At 36.3% G+C, this 15,807-nt stretch overlaps 1 protein-coding gene and 1 long non-coding RNA gene across 2 annotated transcripts in view; both read left to right on the forward strand.

Annotated features, from left to right (window-relative positions):
* Positions 1 to 1,533, forward strand: part of LOC134790919 (neuroligin-1-like) — a 294,263-nt gene extending 292,730 nt beyond the window's left edge. Inside the window, exon 15 of the mRNA XM_063761926.1 lies at positions 960 to 1,533. Coding sequence (XP_063617996.1) covers positions 960 to 1,043 — 84 coding nt within the window. The 3' untranslated portion in view covers positions 1,044 to 1,533. The remainder of the gene's footprint in view (positions 1 to 959) is intronic.
* The window catches only part of LOC134791044 (uncharacterized), a 272,078-nt gene extending 257,816 nt beyond the window's left edge, over positions 1 to 14,262 (forward strand). Inside the window, exon 2 of the long non-coding RNA XR_010144242.1 lies at positions 14,125 to 14,262. This is a non-coding gene — a long non-coding RNA (uncharacterized LOC134791044). The remainder of the gene's footprint in view (positions 1 to 14,124) is intronic.
* The last annotated feature ends 1,545 nt before the right edge of the window (positions 14,263 to 15,807 follow it).

Raw genomic sequence — 15,807 nt, forward strand, 5'->3', positions numbered from 1 at the left:
AAGAATAAAATAATATCTTTATACATTATGTATCACCTGCACCAACATCTGTCTCTGTTTGACCCAATGGTTGACTGGTAGAGAATGCCTTTAGGCATTAAGTCCGCCATTTGTACATTATTTTTCCTGTGTTTGTGCAATGTCAGTGTTTCGCGTTATCAGGTTTAACATTAGGTATGTCTTTATGTGTTAAAGTCCAAAAACTTTGACAAGTGTGTTTGTTAAACTGTTATGAGCACTTAACCTATCAAATAGACAATTTACTATTGAAAGGTACAGTTTGATGTAGTGCATAATTGTTTTTCATCGTATTTTCTCGGAAACGTTCGTATTCGTCATGCTACTTCAGTCAACCTCAGTACTTTTTGTACCGAGACTGATTGAAATAGCGAGAGACACGTTCGTACGTTTCCGTGAAAATACGATGGAAAATAATTATGCACTAGATCCATATTAGTGAAGTAGGTACTAAATAACAAGCCTTTATTTTAGAATAATGAAAGTAAGCTTATACCCAGTAGTAATAGTACGTATTATTGGCTGAAAAAGTCCAAATTTATGCCACATCATGACCTGACTTCCATTGAAAATTTCGTAGTTACAAAGCAAATAAGAATTTTCTACATAGAGTAACAGTTGGCTACATTGAATGTATGCCAACATGTCAATACTTTTATCGCTGCATAAGTAGTAAAACCTTTATTGAATGGTTCAGATTTACGGCCTGTCTGTCGTCGTGGAATATTATTTTATGACTACTATTGTTTGTTTATTTTTATAAAACATTTTTCTAGACATCAAAGCTTTTATAAACTATTGCAAAGAATAATAATTATACCTACTTGAAATAATCCTTGTATTGGCTTTCCCAATGAATAAAAATATTTTTCCTTTAATATACAATAATGTTATGTTGCAATATTATGTTGTGTTATTAACATATGTTTAAATTCCAACAGCGCAGCAGCGAAACCGAACTGAAGGAGCGTCCGAGCACCGCGCCGGCAAAAAAACGCGTCCAAATCCAGGAGATCTCAGTCTAGAAGAATTCTAGAAAGATCCAGAATGATCCAGAGGGCCCCTGGAGAGCCCGGCTACCATACTGACAAAAATAGCATCCAAATCCCGGAGATCTCAGACTAAAAGACTTACTAGAAGGATACGGAAGGATTTAAGAAGATCCCTGTAGAATCTCTGCAGGATCCGAGCGCCACGCTGGCAAAAATGCATCCAAATCCAGGAGATCTTAGTCTAGAAGAATCCAGAAGGTACCTCGAGGGTGCAAGCGCCGTGCCACCATAAACTCCAGGAGATTTCAAACCAGAAGACTTTTAGAACGATTCCAAATTTTGAAGTCAAGTGACTAGTTAGGCTTTAAAGACATTTGTGGACAATTTTTAAAAGTGAGAAGTTAAATCTAAAGGAATATAGAAATACGTGCACATTAAGAAATCATAGTGTAACTCTCTGTGTGTGTGAAGATGCGATACTGACATTTAATGGACTAAAACTAAATTAGATGAATAACATAGATTGGGCAAGTAATTTATGATATTATTTATATATTGTATAATTATGTATTCTTGGCTATTTAATTCCTACTCGTAGTACCATTATTTTTACCAAGCTTACATATTATTATAAGTGATTCTATACATGTTTATTACACCTAGCAAAAAAAAATTGAATATAGGGGAATTTAAATAAAAAACATAACAAGTCAATTTAGTAAACAATTCCTCAAACCAGTTTTTTTTTTTCAAGTTTCAATTTTGCTTTTAAACTTATAAAATGGGAGAAACAAACATCTTATTTGTTTAGAAAACCTTTGCCTACACCTCATCACAGTAAAACAACGCGTAGGTATGTGCACTAAAATTTTTTTCGTAGGTATCTGTTATTGTTTTGTGATTGTTATTACTTGTAGGGCATCTCACTGGCACCAACGTATAGTTAAATTCACCTGTGAGAAATGATAAAATGAGGTCAAAATTTAATTTACATCGATGTTTAAGTTCAATTCAGACTTTTTGCCCATACGTAGATTTAGACCTGAATAACACCTCGACTCGATTTTAATTTAAGTTTAGAAACTTAAGGAAAAATAATATCACGTTAAACTTTCAAATAAGTACGCGTAAAATAACCCAACCTACAGTGCACAGCCGGTTAAACAGCACTTCTAAAACGGAGGATTTAGCTACAAACATAACAGAGGCAAAGTTTTGATGAATATTCCAGATAATCGCTTGAGCTGCCCAAACTCTGACACGAAACTTCGAAATAACGATCCTCTAAAATGTACCTTATCTAACACAACTTTAAGTCCACATTCCAATGCAAAAATGAATTCCTTTTAAAAGTCCTTGACAGACGTAACCTAATTTTGAGTGAGGGTAGTAAGAGATAAAAGTGTCCAAGTGTAGGGTGAAAATGAAATTGTGAAGTGAGATGGAAGCGGTGTGCTGATATTGCTCGGCGGGCGCAGGTGGACGGTCCGTTACTCTGCACAGTCCAATACGAACAGTAGGATCCAATCTACCACGACAAAAAATCGTGTCAATCGTCAGTCGTTAATCGTTAACGTCAATCGAAAAGAAAATAAATCATATGATTTTCGTGTGGATCTGTAATTCCTATTTCTTTGCTTTTGAATGGCGTTGACGATTGGCAAAATGGTGTTTTCTAATTTAGGATATTAATCAATCAACAAAGTTGCGATTTTGGTATAGGAATTTCTATAAATAAAAACTACGAATTAATGACAATTATGATGACAGGTGAGTGACATGATTCGATATGCGTTATAATGTGACAGGCTTAAATCTCAGTCAGAATTTAGCTTGTAAGTTGTATTTTAAACGTAATGTAATTAATCTCACACTAATTTTCTAATGCGCATCATCAGTTGAATACAAATCAACGTTTTTTTAAATATTATTTGTATAAATAGGATGTCTTTCAACATGTTGTAAATAGAAAATCCTACATAAATGATTTTTGTTTTACTCGCAATAATAAAATGTGCGAATGTGTACGTAAGTTAGCATAGCAAGTGTCAAAATGTGAAAATACGGATGCATTGTATAACTAACTTCCTAGGTAAAATTGGACATTCAGAATGTCTGTATGTATATTGTCATTTTTATCTACCTTGCAAATTTTATGCAGTGTACGATGTACCATTTGGATTAGTTTAATCAACCTATCAGAGAAAACTTTGTAATATAATTAAGATTTTAAATATTGTTGGGCATTTTTTGATTTAGCTATCTATAGGTAGCTGCTTCAACCTAAAAAATGTGTACAATACGGCAGAAAACATATTTTCCACGAGGTGCTTATAAAAAGAACACCTACCTACTTAAAAAAAAATTATAACAGTTCGCCCTGTGTCACCTTGCAGAAGAAAATATAAAGCGTAATGCATTGCATCTTATTATAAAAGTTGGATTTTATCACCATTAAATCCAACTCTCATATATTATGCCTTCTTCTGTATGATATTTAATACTTCTCAAAAAAGCTAAGGACAGTTTGACATTAAAGAAAAATAATTAAAATACAAATAAGTGAGGTATTGAATATTGATCTTTTAATCATTTTATGTTGTGTCCATATAAGATGAACACTTCGTGCAAAATTTTAGAAACATTCGCTTACCTTCTGCAATCATTTTACTGTGGTATGTTCGAGCCAGTTGAGCGAGAGCTGCGTGCATGTGTATGTATGTGTATATACGTTATATGTCCGTATGTGCGGAGCACTTCTACCTCTGACCAAATGTACGGTTTTAGTCTCAGTTACAACCTCATACTCCAATCAACGAAGGCTACTGTTATTTTTTTTCTTCTTTTCAAAATTGTTGATAAAGTTATTCCTTTACTCACCATCACTTTTATTTTTACAGCTTTAAAATTTTAGATGTTTATATCGCCTCACTGTGAATAGCAAGACGCTGATAAAACAATTAGATGATCGCCTTCGTTGAATGGTTTATAGAACATCTATTGTTAAGTTAAAGATATATCGAATTTAATCCTAGTTGAATTATATTATACACTTTATTAAATATCGTTAGAAAGTCAGAACTTTAGTTCGGAGTTTACTCCTACTTGTTATCTTTCAATTTCTTTAGTAGAATTGTTAAATTGTTTACTTAAAATGGTGTTTACATAAAAAATTGTATCTTTAACTTTTTTGTGAGTATTAGAAAAGCTATTAATTTTGCTCAAGAAAATACTTTCCCATTTTTCTCTGATACTTGAATTTTGTTCAAGAAAATGTTCAACGAGTATGCTCAGTTTTGTGTTTGGATAAAAATGTGACAAATCTAAAGTTTTGTAACAAACTGTGGCCTATTTTATAAAGCTACAAGTTACAATTTACAAGCGGAAGTCTCTTTCTAACCCTATGTGTTAGAACGAGACTTCCGCTTGTAAATTGTAACTTGTAGCTTTATAAAATAGGCCACTGGTATTCCGGATCAAAATACTAATTTTAATAGGTTTGATTCCGAAAGGACGAAAGTTAAAGATATTTTTTTTCTAGTAATGCTCAGAAACTATATAGGTACAATCCCAATTTTCGAACTCATAAGTAATTACTATTAATATACTTACTGTGGTACTGTAAATAGATCGATTTTAGAATAAATCTGTACATAATAGAATGTCGGTATTTGTGAACTCGATGAAAAGAGGTTTTAATAAAGACCATTTTTCCTGAACAATTTGTATTATTTCTCAGGTCATTTTTATTGGGGGCTGTAAATGTATGTTACAGATGGCGCCAGCATAGGTTTTACCAGTCAGTTCTACGAATAGTGTCAAGCAGACTATAGTTATGTGGTTTTACGGTACACGTTTCCAACATGAAGCCTTTTTTGGTCCATCGTGAGAATTCAACGTCCGGCAATGTCGTACGTCCGGACACCTCAGGTATTCGTTCAATTCAATTTACCACATTCCTTGGCCGTTTGAAACTTCTACTCTAAGTAATAGTACGTGAGCGTTTTACAAATTTCTTTTTTAGGAATTCTTTTTTGGAGTTTCCTTTTCAAGAGTAAATAGACGGCTTTTAGGGAAGTATGCTTTTAAGTCAATATGCTTACTTGTTTCGATAAAAAAAAAATTGCCGATATCTTTATACAAAACTTTGTTTTCTGTGCGTCACAAATCTATAAAAAAGTCCATAATAATGTGAGAATTGAAGGAAAAAGTGAGATATTTTATTCAGTAAGTACAAACAGCAACACTCCTAACTGTACATCGATGGACCTTATTACAAAAGGCATAAGGTCCACCGATGTACAGTTACCAGTGCGGGCGATGGTACCTTCATTTTATATAAGTAACGTCAAAGGTTCTAAAGAAAAAAAAGTAAAAAGAGTTTCAGAAACAAGTTATTACAGTAATTTTGGGAAAAGCTCAAATAAGACTTTCGACGAAAAGTCGTAAACAGTAATAGAGTTACGAGACATCATAAAAATGCCACTGGAAGTTTAATTTCTCGAGGGAACTTGTAATGCAATCAATACCGATCCAAGTCCAGAGGCCAATTCCAACTTTATAATCAGGTTATCAAACTATTATGGATATTATCTATCAGCTGTTAACAGTGACATTTCGGGTTGACAATATTAAACAGAATTCAGAATATTTTCTAGAAGTTGCTATTATAATATTGCTAACTTTCAGCATGATTTGCGTTGTCCGGCGCGACTGCATATTTGAAATCGTGCTTGACGAATGGAGTTCTGGGCTACAAAGCAAGTCATGCTAAATGACTTTACATTTAACACTGGACGTTCTGTCTAGAATTATGTAGGGTCCTTATAGTATATGCAAGTGCTGTTTCCCCATAAAAACAACAACTCTCCTGCAGAAAAGGATACGAAACAATTGTGACGTCACTCAAGGTCATAAAAATCCGTGCTTGAACAAAATAGCTTAGATGTAGCTTAGATGATTTAGTTTGAATGTAAAGTTCCCGACATTGCAATCAATCTTATCGTAGCCTACATTTGAAACATCAGGTATCAAGATCTGATGAGGTTACGGTTAAATTGAGAGATTTGTAGGCAATTTATTATGGCTACCAAGAAGCTCTCAGCCTAATTGGAGTGGAAGTATCTTCGCCTATCTAGATTGAGCAACATTTTTCAGGCCACTTGGGATCTTCGATGTTATATGCTATAACAAATAGGTATAGAGAAAGATTGGAAAACTTCGAAATGTGGCGTTGGCGGAGAATGGAAGGGATTAGTTGGATAGAAAAAATATCAAATTTTAGGGTTCTCGATAGGATAGAAGAGAAAATAAATATAATAAAGACAATAGAAAATAGAAAAGCAGTACTAATTGGACATCTGCTACGACACCACTGTTCCTTAAGAACATCATAGAAAAATAGAAGGAAAGAGAAGAAGAGGAAGACCGAGAAAAAAATATTTCAACCAAACACCTAACCCAATACACAGAAGTGACGCGACGCTAAAACAATGCACGAAAAAAGTCAAAAACAAAACCTAAGAGTCTTGGATTAGACATTATTATATAACCGGGGGCCTAGCCATGATGATAATCAATGATCGAAAAATAAGATTGTTTCTATTGGGGTTTCTTATAATAATGTCATCTTCCCTAGGCCCAGTAAGTGCCTAATGTAACCATTTCATATAATACACGGGGCTCTTGAGCCTATGCCCCAGATCCATTAGCGAAGCTGCCTCTTTGTATAGTATATTTCCTTTAATAGATAGCAGCGATTACGTCAGCGTTTCTGATTAACGCTGCAATTTTAAATCCCCCATTGTTGCTCTACTTGATTAACTTACACTCCCACAGTCATCCTGATACACAACTTTCTAAAAGATACTTTATCTTCAAACTTCAGGAATTAAAGATAACAAAGAATATTCCCTGAAAAATATGGAACAATGGAGATCAGTATAATTTTCCCGGCGAGGGGGTAATTTTAACTTCCGGAAGTATTAAAAGTTCGGCGGGAGAAAGGGGGGTTTAGAGTTTTTTTGTTGGCAATTTTGTTGACTATTTGAGGCAGTATCTTTTCAGGAAAGTTATGGGTGAATAGGAAAGTGACGGCGTATGCCAGATTTGAATAAATACAGTTTTGAAAGTTGTTTGAGTAGTGAGTCTTTTTAGATCGTCATGCTAGATAAAATCAAATCCGGGAAGAATTTGCTTTTAAATGCCGTTGTTTTGTAACTATATATCAAACTAGGTATAGATGCTACGTTATTTTTAGTATAACCTTACCATTCGGATGCTCACAGACTGCATTACTACCACAAACATCAATCAAAATCGATGTCTCTGCCGAGATTTAGACATTTGCGTCAGATTTTGCGGGGATCTTTTGGGCATTTCTAGTTTGTGTATTGCAGCCATACTCTAAGTGTGTTCCGCGGAACCCTAGGGTTCCGCGACACCCCTGCAGGGGTTCCGCAAGAATTTAGAACACTATGCTTTAGTCGCCTCGAAAAATTTTACTATGCAAAAACACACTTCTAAAAACTATTGTTTTATTGTAGGGTTCCATCAAGTATTTCGCTTTCCAAAAGGGTTCCGTCAAAAAAAAAAAGATTGAGAACCGCTGGTGTATTGTGTATAATTTGTGTTGTGTGTTATTTTTTATACTCAGATGTTAAATGAATGTATTTCTTCTTCTTCTTCTTCTTCAATGCAGCCAACAGTAATGTCGCACTTCAAAACTGCAGAAGTGTTGGTGTCATCTGAATCCGAACAGTACCTTATCTAATACTACAACATACTCAACAAATCTACTAAATCTACTAAGTAGCTACTAATACAAAAGCACCCAACCCGATGAGCTCATCAGACTACGAACAATTACACCCAATGAATAATCCATTTTATAAGCGGGATGCACTTAATTTATGATCGGGATATGATTTGTGGGTTACCGAGAGAGAGCGAGACGGGAGACGTCTAGAGCGGGTGCGAGAGAGGACGATGATAAGCAATTAGGGTTAGGTTGCACTAAGACCTTATTTAAGTTAGAGAGATGATTGATGTTGCGGTAGATTGAGCTGCTGGAGGACGTACAAAGTCTTAGTAATAAATAAAACATTGAAGTGTTTTAGGTAGGGATAAAGGGTTTGCCAAAGTTAAATCAAATTTCCTGCTTCAAGCAACCAAACTATGAAATGAACTATCGTCTGCTATATTTCCTGACCGATACGACCTTCAAACCTTCAAGGGAAGAGCGTACGCCCATCTTAAATTCCGGCTACGCACTTAAACTTGCCCTTGCGGCCCGATTCGAACTTTAAGATACGTCAAATATTACGACTAGATACGATATGAATTAGATATATTATCAGTGTCAAAAATGACGTTTCTTCAAACAAAAACGTCACTTTTGACCCTGACATATGGATTACCATATCGTATCTAGTCGTAATATTTGACGTAGGTATCATAAAGTTCGAATCGGGCACCGCACCATCCATGCCCATGGGTGTCCATGGGCGATGGTAATTGCTTAACCTCTAGCCGCCCAGAGACCTAGAAAAAGGTCTCTTGTTCCGTTTTATTTTGAACTTCGTGGTTACAAAATAAAATTTCATTTTGCTTGGCAAGGTTTGACGTATGGGCGGCTAGAGGTTAATACCATCTGGCGATTCGTCTGCTTATTTGCTGCTATGTCTATATCGTACAAAAATGCGCTTTGGTAAGTTTACATTCGGATAGATATATCTATTTGATTGTCAATAAAATACAAATATAATTATATTCATGAATATAAATATTAAACAATGCATTGGCTAATAGGACAATTGCAGAATTGGCTAATAGGACCTAGTGTGCCCCACTGTGCCCCCGGCCCGGCCCGCTCTTGCCGCGTCGATGAGAAATTGAGCTCACACGCCATCGACACTGCACTTCAGAGCGGGTTGCCGGCGCCGGATATGACAGCCCACTGGCTTCATATATCTGTTTATTTGTCAAAAAATATAATTAAAAACATAATAAAGAAAACTTGAACTGATAAATTAAAAAAATGCCTAGCTTTTGCTTGATAGATAGAGTGTCAAAATCTCCCTACTATTGTCCAAGGCTAGTAACTTAAATATCTTGGTTTAAGTTTTATTTAAAATAGGTGCATGAGATAGCACAGTGTCATATAAATATATTTACTCCAGATCTTTCAAATTGCCTATTTGATATATTGTTAGTTTATCTAATCTAAATACCTAGTAACAAAATAAAATCTATGGTCCTAAAACTAAAAATAACATTTCTATGTACTGTTACCTAGGTAAGTGTTAAGCTTCTGGACCACAGTTCTGTTGTAGTGTCTGACTATTACTTAAAAGTAGAGTGGTGCCCTGACACCATATGTAATGTATGTAAAGTGATAATCCTGAGCTCTCTGGTCACTGATATGTAAAGTCAAGATACACAATCGAATTTATGTTTGCGTACGTTTAACGCCTACCAGTAGGCGCCGTATAAATTCAATTTTCCATGTATTGTACACCCACCCGATTTGAATAGTACCTAGTCATATTAACATATTGATCGAACTTGGTCAAATTGACTTCGCAATATAGTGCAGGTTGGCATGACAAGGTTCTATTGTGATGGTTAGTCGAACATGAAATTATAATTGGTTAGCGTGCATTTTGTGAATATTTTAAAGCGTATATTTGAATAGCTTATACAGCGTGCCGAAAATAGAGCGCTGGTGGCCTAGCGGTAAGAGCGTGCGACTTTCAATCTCCGGAGGTCGCAGGTTCAAATTCCGGCTCGTACCAATGAGTTTTTCGGAACTTATGTACGAAATATCATTTGATATATCATTATATACCAGTTGCTTTTTGGTGAAGGAAAACATCGTGAGGAATCCGGACTAATCCCAATAAGGCCTAGTTTCCCCTCGGCATAGCGGCAACAGAAATACATCATGTGTGAAAATTTCAACTGCCTATCAATCACAGTTCATGAGTTACAGCCTGGTGACAGACAGATAGACAAACAGACAGACAGACGGAGAGCGGAGTCTTAAGTAATAGGGTACCGTTTTTTACCTTTTGGGTACGGAACCCTAAAAATGCAGGGTGCATACTAGTTAACGGCATATATCTGAGAAGATGAATTTGCGGGAAGCCACTAGTCCTCTTAAATAGACAATTTTATAAAAACTTATTTCATTTCTGAGAGTCACTACTCACTTTACAGGGCTAACTAAGTTTTAACCTAATAAATTCAATCCTCAGCACCGTAACAGGACTTTGCATATCGACTGCCATACTGCTAACCCCAAAACATCGTAAGTCCATACATTTATAACTAGACTTACGTCCTTTTAGAAATATATCAACGAACCAGTGCAACCAACTCCAGAACAGCTGATGTCTATACAAATTTAAGTGGAGTTAAGTCCTTTTAGAATGGATAAATAGACATCTGCAACAGTCTCGAGTTCCCTAACTTATCCCATAAATATTGCAACGGGAGTGAGTGAAAAATGCGAAAAAATGTACGGAGCGGAGGTGATTTGCAAGAACGCCTTTTGTTAGAGCTCGAGAGAAATTAATGGCTTGTATTAGATCAACAGGGCAATGTTTAACCATGAGCATAGAAAAAAATATACATAGAGTGCTCACTCCATACATCAGTTTTGATACCAAAACGACTATTATTTTCGCAGTCGACATCTAGCATCGAGTAGCGGAATTATCACTACCGCTAACCCTAAAAATTGCTCGTAGCCGAACGAAGCCGAGAATGCCCGAAAGAATCAGTGTCACCTCACTGACTAAACCGTCAAGCCCAAGTTACGAGGATACAAAAAATTGACAAAAAAACGACGTAGCACTTCTAGAAAAGATAGGTGGTACCCCCACGCTTCGCTTGGCTTGTCTTGGCGGGGGCACTACCGTGCTCCTATATGTACTTTTGAGTGAAGATGTATCCGTTTTTGAAAGCGTATTGTCTGTAGTATTATATAATCTGTGGCGGTAATCTATTCATTATGCCAGTCATAATCATAACGGCAGCATTAACTGACGTCGTATATCACAATTAGCTAATGCCACTATTACACCTACGTGTAACCACACGTAAGGATTGGGTTTTTAGTTCAAAAACCGAAACATACGATGAATTTACCTTAAGTTATGTCTAACGTATCAAACATACGTTAAATGCGATTTTTTTTTATTTAAAGGAAGATAAAGGATTAAGATAAACCATTTTTACGGTAGATGTCGCTATGCGCACCATAAGGTGTAAACAAAAGAAAGGAATCAAAAACTCGCACGCTTCTGGTAAGCTTCGGTTGCTCAGTTGGTTAAGAACGATTGGACCGGTATTCCAAGTATCAAGTTCGAGTCTTGACCGAAACGGTGATTTGTTTTTGAGGAAATTAAGTGCCTTGTGACAATATCGTACTGTGGAATAAAATGTATACCTATCTCGTGTAAACCCCTGTTGTTTGTCACAAAATAAACCCTAAATGTTTATCACAAATGGAATTCTGAATAATAACATGTAATGTACGATATTATTGTATTATGATGATGTCTGCTCGAGTAATACACATGTATATCAACATAAGCCTTTACACGTGCTATCTTTGTGTCCAACTAAACGTTATTTTTTACGACATGATTCAAACAAACACATTTCAGAAAAACATCACTTCTGTGAACTTATAAACATATTAAGTATGTACTTTCAAAATTTAAGAATAAAACAAAATAATTAAACTAAATATTAAAATTAAAACTAAAATTAAACTCTAACAACTATATACAGATATTTACAAATAAAAAATGGGAGCTAGCTCTGCGCCGGATGGTAGGGTGCCCAGAAGGCTGGTGGCATTGCCGCGCTGAATGGCAATGCCAATTCTCTGGGCAAGGAAGTACCCAGCCCTCTGGTCACCCGTAGCATCATTGAGACGCTTCGCTAGCTCCCTAAATATGGAATGTGCTCCGGGTCCCCAAGGCCGAGGGTCTCCACCCCAAACGGCTCAAACATGCAACCAGAATCAATGGCTGCATATTTGCGCCGTTTGAGGTGCTCGGCCGTTGCGGCGGCCGTCCCGGCCTTGGTCGAGGTCCCTGGGAGGTGGGACTGCGCCAGAGTGTCGACACACGTGGCGTCCCAGACTAGGGGCCGGCCCAGCCTCCAGGGAACAAGAGTCATGCCGTCGGGCCGTTTGCCGTCGTCCCTGGTCAGACCTGTGGGCTCTAGGACGGCTGGTGCTCCGGCACTGGTAAAGGCCCGGCGCAGAATGTCGTTAATGCTAGCGTGGCGTGTGATGCGGCCCGCGCTTCTGCTGCAAGACAGACCATGCAGGCCCTTACCAGTGACGGTGGAACCACAGTGACATGTGTGCGGGGCAACACAGACCGCTCCGAGTCGCAGTGCCGTCGAAAGCCTAAACGTGTCATTGCTGAGAAGAGTGCCTAGATTTTTGGAGGGTAAAGCGTGTAACCACGCCCCCGACTCCCACTCGGAACAAGCCAGGAGACGCCCTCGCCCTCCAAAAATCTATGGCATCTGTGGCAAAAGAAATTTTGAGATCAGGAGGGTTTTTTAGAATTTTGGCAACTAAATTTTGAGTGCTGTGGATTAATGAAAGAAATGCGGGAAGAGATATAATCGAAATTTTGCGGATCCCAATACCTCCGTGTCTAATAGGAAGGGAGGCTTGGGACCATTGGTTGTAGTCCAAATCAATGTTTATGACTGATGTAAGGGTGGCTTTTATTACATCATTAAGTATGTTATATTTTACCCGACTTTGAAACAGAAATTAAAGTCAATCTTTTTCTAAGGTCTTCTTGTTTTTATAGTTTTTTTAATAAATTTATGAAATGAACTTTGCTAGATCAATTTTATTCAAATATTTTGCTTATTTTCTCTAAGTTTTCCTTACTTAGAGAAAATAAACAAAACCTATTAACTTATTGCTTATTCTCATTTTATATGCCATTAATATTAGACTATCCTAATAGGTCATTAAGGTAATCTGGCTATTACTTGTTGGCTTAGCGTCGCACCGGCAGTTTGAGCAGCTGACAATATTAATGATGAGAAATTAGCTCAAATAGTCAACAAGGCAGAGAAAACCTTATTAGTAAATTGAGATTTGAAAAATATCTGTGTGTGGATAAGAATGCCAGAATGGCAGATAATTTTGAAGCATTGTTTTATCCGCTACGACTGATGCTGTCTGGACAATCAACGCTTAGTTTATCGTTTACTAGCGACCCGTCCCGGCTTCGCACGGGTTAACAAATTATACACTAAACCTTCCTCAATAATCACTTTATTGATAGGTGAAAACCGCATGAAAATCCGTTTAGTACTTAGTTATTGAGTTTATCGAGAACATACAAACAAAACACACAAACAAGCAGACGCGGCGGGGGGCTTTGTTTAATAAGGTGTACTTAACTTAGAGATATTTTGATTAAAATTATTGTTTCGTAAAATGTTATGCATAACCAAGAAATTAAACAAAACAATAATTGATAGATATATTTGTTTTATGGCTACAATATTATAGCCCCAAAGTTACCTTACTACTACATATTTCTATTCGATAAAAGTAACAAAAATTGTTTCATCATCTCATAAAATTTTTCATTACTTGAATCCTTATATCTTTTACATCTTTTGCAACATAATTATCTTCTAAAGCTGTAGGTATGTACTTTAAAAGATTTTCTACTCCAGAATCCAGCCAAGCCAGCAATGTCATCAGTCCTAGAAAATAAAATTGTAAAGACTCATTGCCGGCCCGTTGCCTGGTTGCTGGGAAAATATGAAACTCGTTCAGACTTATTGGTTTTCTGAATTACAAGCTATATTAAGAAGGCACTTTAAATTTATTGAAGTAGGAATTTAATTAGACGACCAAGTTTATTACGTTTTTGAGACGTTTTTTATATGGAGTCGACGTTATTAGTTATTTTACTTAAGTTGTAACGTTGTACGTACAAAATGTATAAGTAATGAGTTTTTCGGAACTTATGTACGAAATATCATTTGATATTTACTAGTTGCTTTTCGGTGAAGGAAAACATCGTGAAGAAACCGGACTAATCCCGAGGCCTAGTTTACTCTCTGGGTTGGAAGGTCAGATGGCAGTCGCTTTCGTAAAAACTAGTGCCTACGCCAATTCTCGGGATTAGTTGCCAAGCGGACCCCAGGCTCCCATGAGCCGTGGCAAAATGCCGGGATAACGCGAGGAAGATAGGTCAAAAGTCTGAATAATGGCCCATTATTAGATAATTACATTCTGCGAGGATGATAGTCTTAAATAAAGTCTCATATTTCTCCATATTTAAGAAAAACAACCTGTAGAAACCGTAGGTCGTTTATTTAATAAATAATGTTTGTATTTTATAACTTTCCTGGTTTGGCTTCAGAGTTTAGACTATGATCTGTGTATTGATTCTATTTGAAGCCGTCTAATATTATACGGCAGTAAACACTCGATTGTTTGCTCTCGATTTGCGTATTTAATGTTAGCTTAGTAATTATCTAGAATCTCAAGTTTACGCGACCAGCTGTGGATATTAATTTAAGGGAACCACAATCGCAGTCTTGCCTAACAGGGGATGGTAATAAACATTAGTTTATGGTAACTGTTTTACTGACATTATTACAGTAAATATTGAATTTATGTTTGCAATTGTTAGTTTTGCCTAGGACTGGGTTCGGCTAGGCTAATCAAAGATTTGAATAAGTAGTTCAAATTGAAACTACGAATATTACAATTATTTAACAGTCTAATTCACCACTGAAACATAACTCACGAGTGAGTAATAATAAGTTAGTTATACCGTAAAATAATTAAAATTTGGATCGTTAAAAAGAAATCTCCTCTTCAGCTTAAAATTTCGTTTAATTTTAATCGACTTATAAATAAGGAAGTATTACAAAAGAAAATCTAAAAATTCTGCATATCCCATTCATTCAAATAGCCTCAATCATCTTGCCCCATTTCCCTATCCCACTTAAGCAAACCAAATCCGAGCAAAACAAATGAACCACGAGACAAAAGAAACCGGAACACTAAAACGCAATAACTTCATTATAATCCCGAGCAATGGCCCGAGCTGAATGTAGTGTCCAAAACACACTTGGCCCTACGCCAGCACTGAAACACTGGAACTTAAGCCTTAAGCATACAGGGTTAAGGTTGATTTTAGATTGGGTGTTAAGATAGGTGATAATTTGAAAATTTGCTGCCTTAGGATTAGTAAGGGGAGGACTAGCCTGAATGAATTATGGAGGTTTTTTGTTCGGCTTAGAGTTAAGTTCTCAGTGTAATTGGTTTTGAGGGCATACTTTACTTTATTTTGCTTGACAAGTACTTATTCCTGTTTAATTTAATTATTTTAGCTTAATAGCATTTTATTAGAGTTAGACCAAGATAAGTCTGCAACGACTTTGATAGCACACGCAGTGCAAGTGTTATTTATCCGTCATAATTTCATAGAAGTTTGACGTTTAATTAATTTAATTTATTTATTTAAAGACAACAATGGCCCAAAATGGTTGGTACCAATTATGATTAAAAACTAAGTGTTAGTGGAACAAAATTATAAATCGACAAACATACACAGACAGTAATAACAATAATATTCATCTAGTAGCGGTTAAAACACGCTCAAAATGCCGCATTATAGGTGAGTCGTATCGGCCCGCTACGGTAGCCAGCATGGGGTAAAAACACACATGGTGTTTAAAATAACACTTTCCAACGTCTGTCAAAACTTCATCTCTACTGAAA

This window comes from Cydia splendana, chromosome 5 (genome assembly GCF_910591565.1).
Source record: "Cydia splendana chromosome 5, ilCydSple1.2, whole genome shotgun sequence".
Taxonomy (NCBI): Eukaryota; Metazoa; Arthropoda; class Insecta; order Lepidoptera; family Tortricidae; genus Cydia; species Cydia splendana.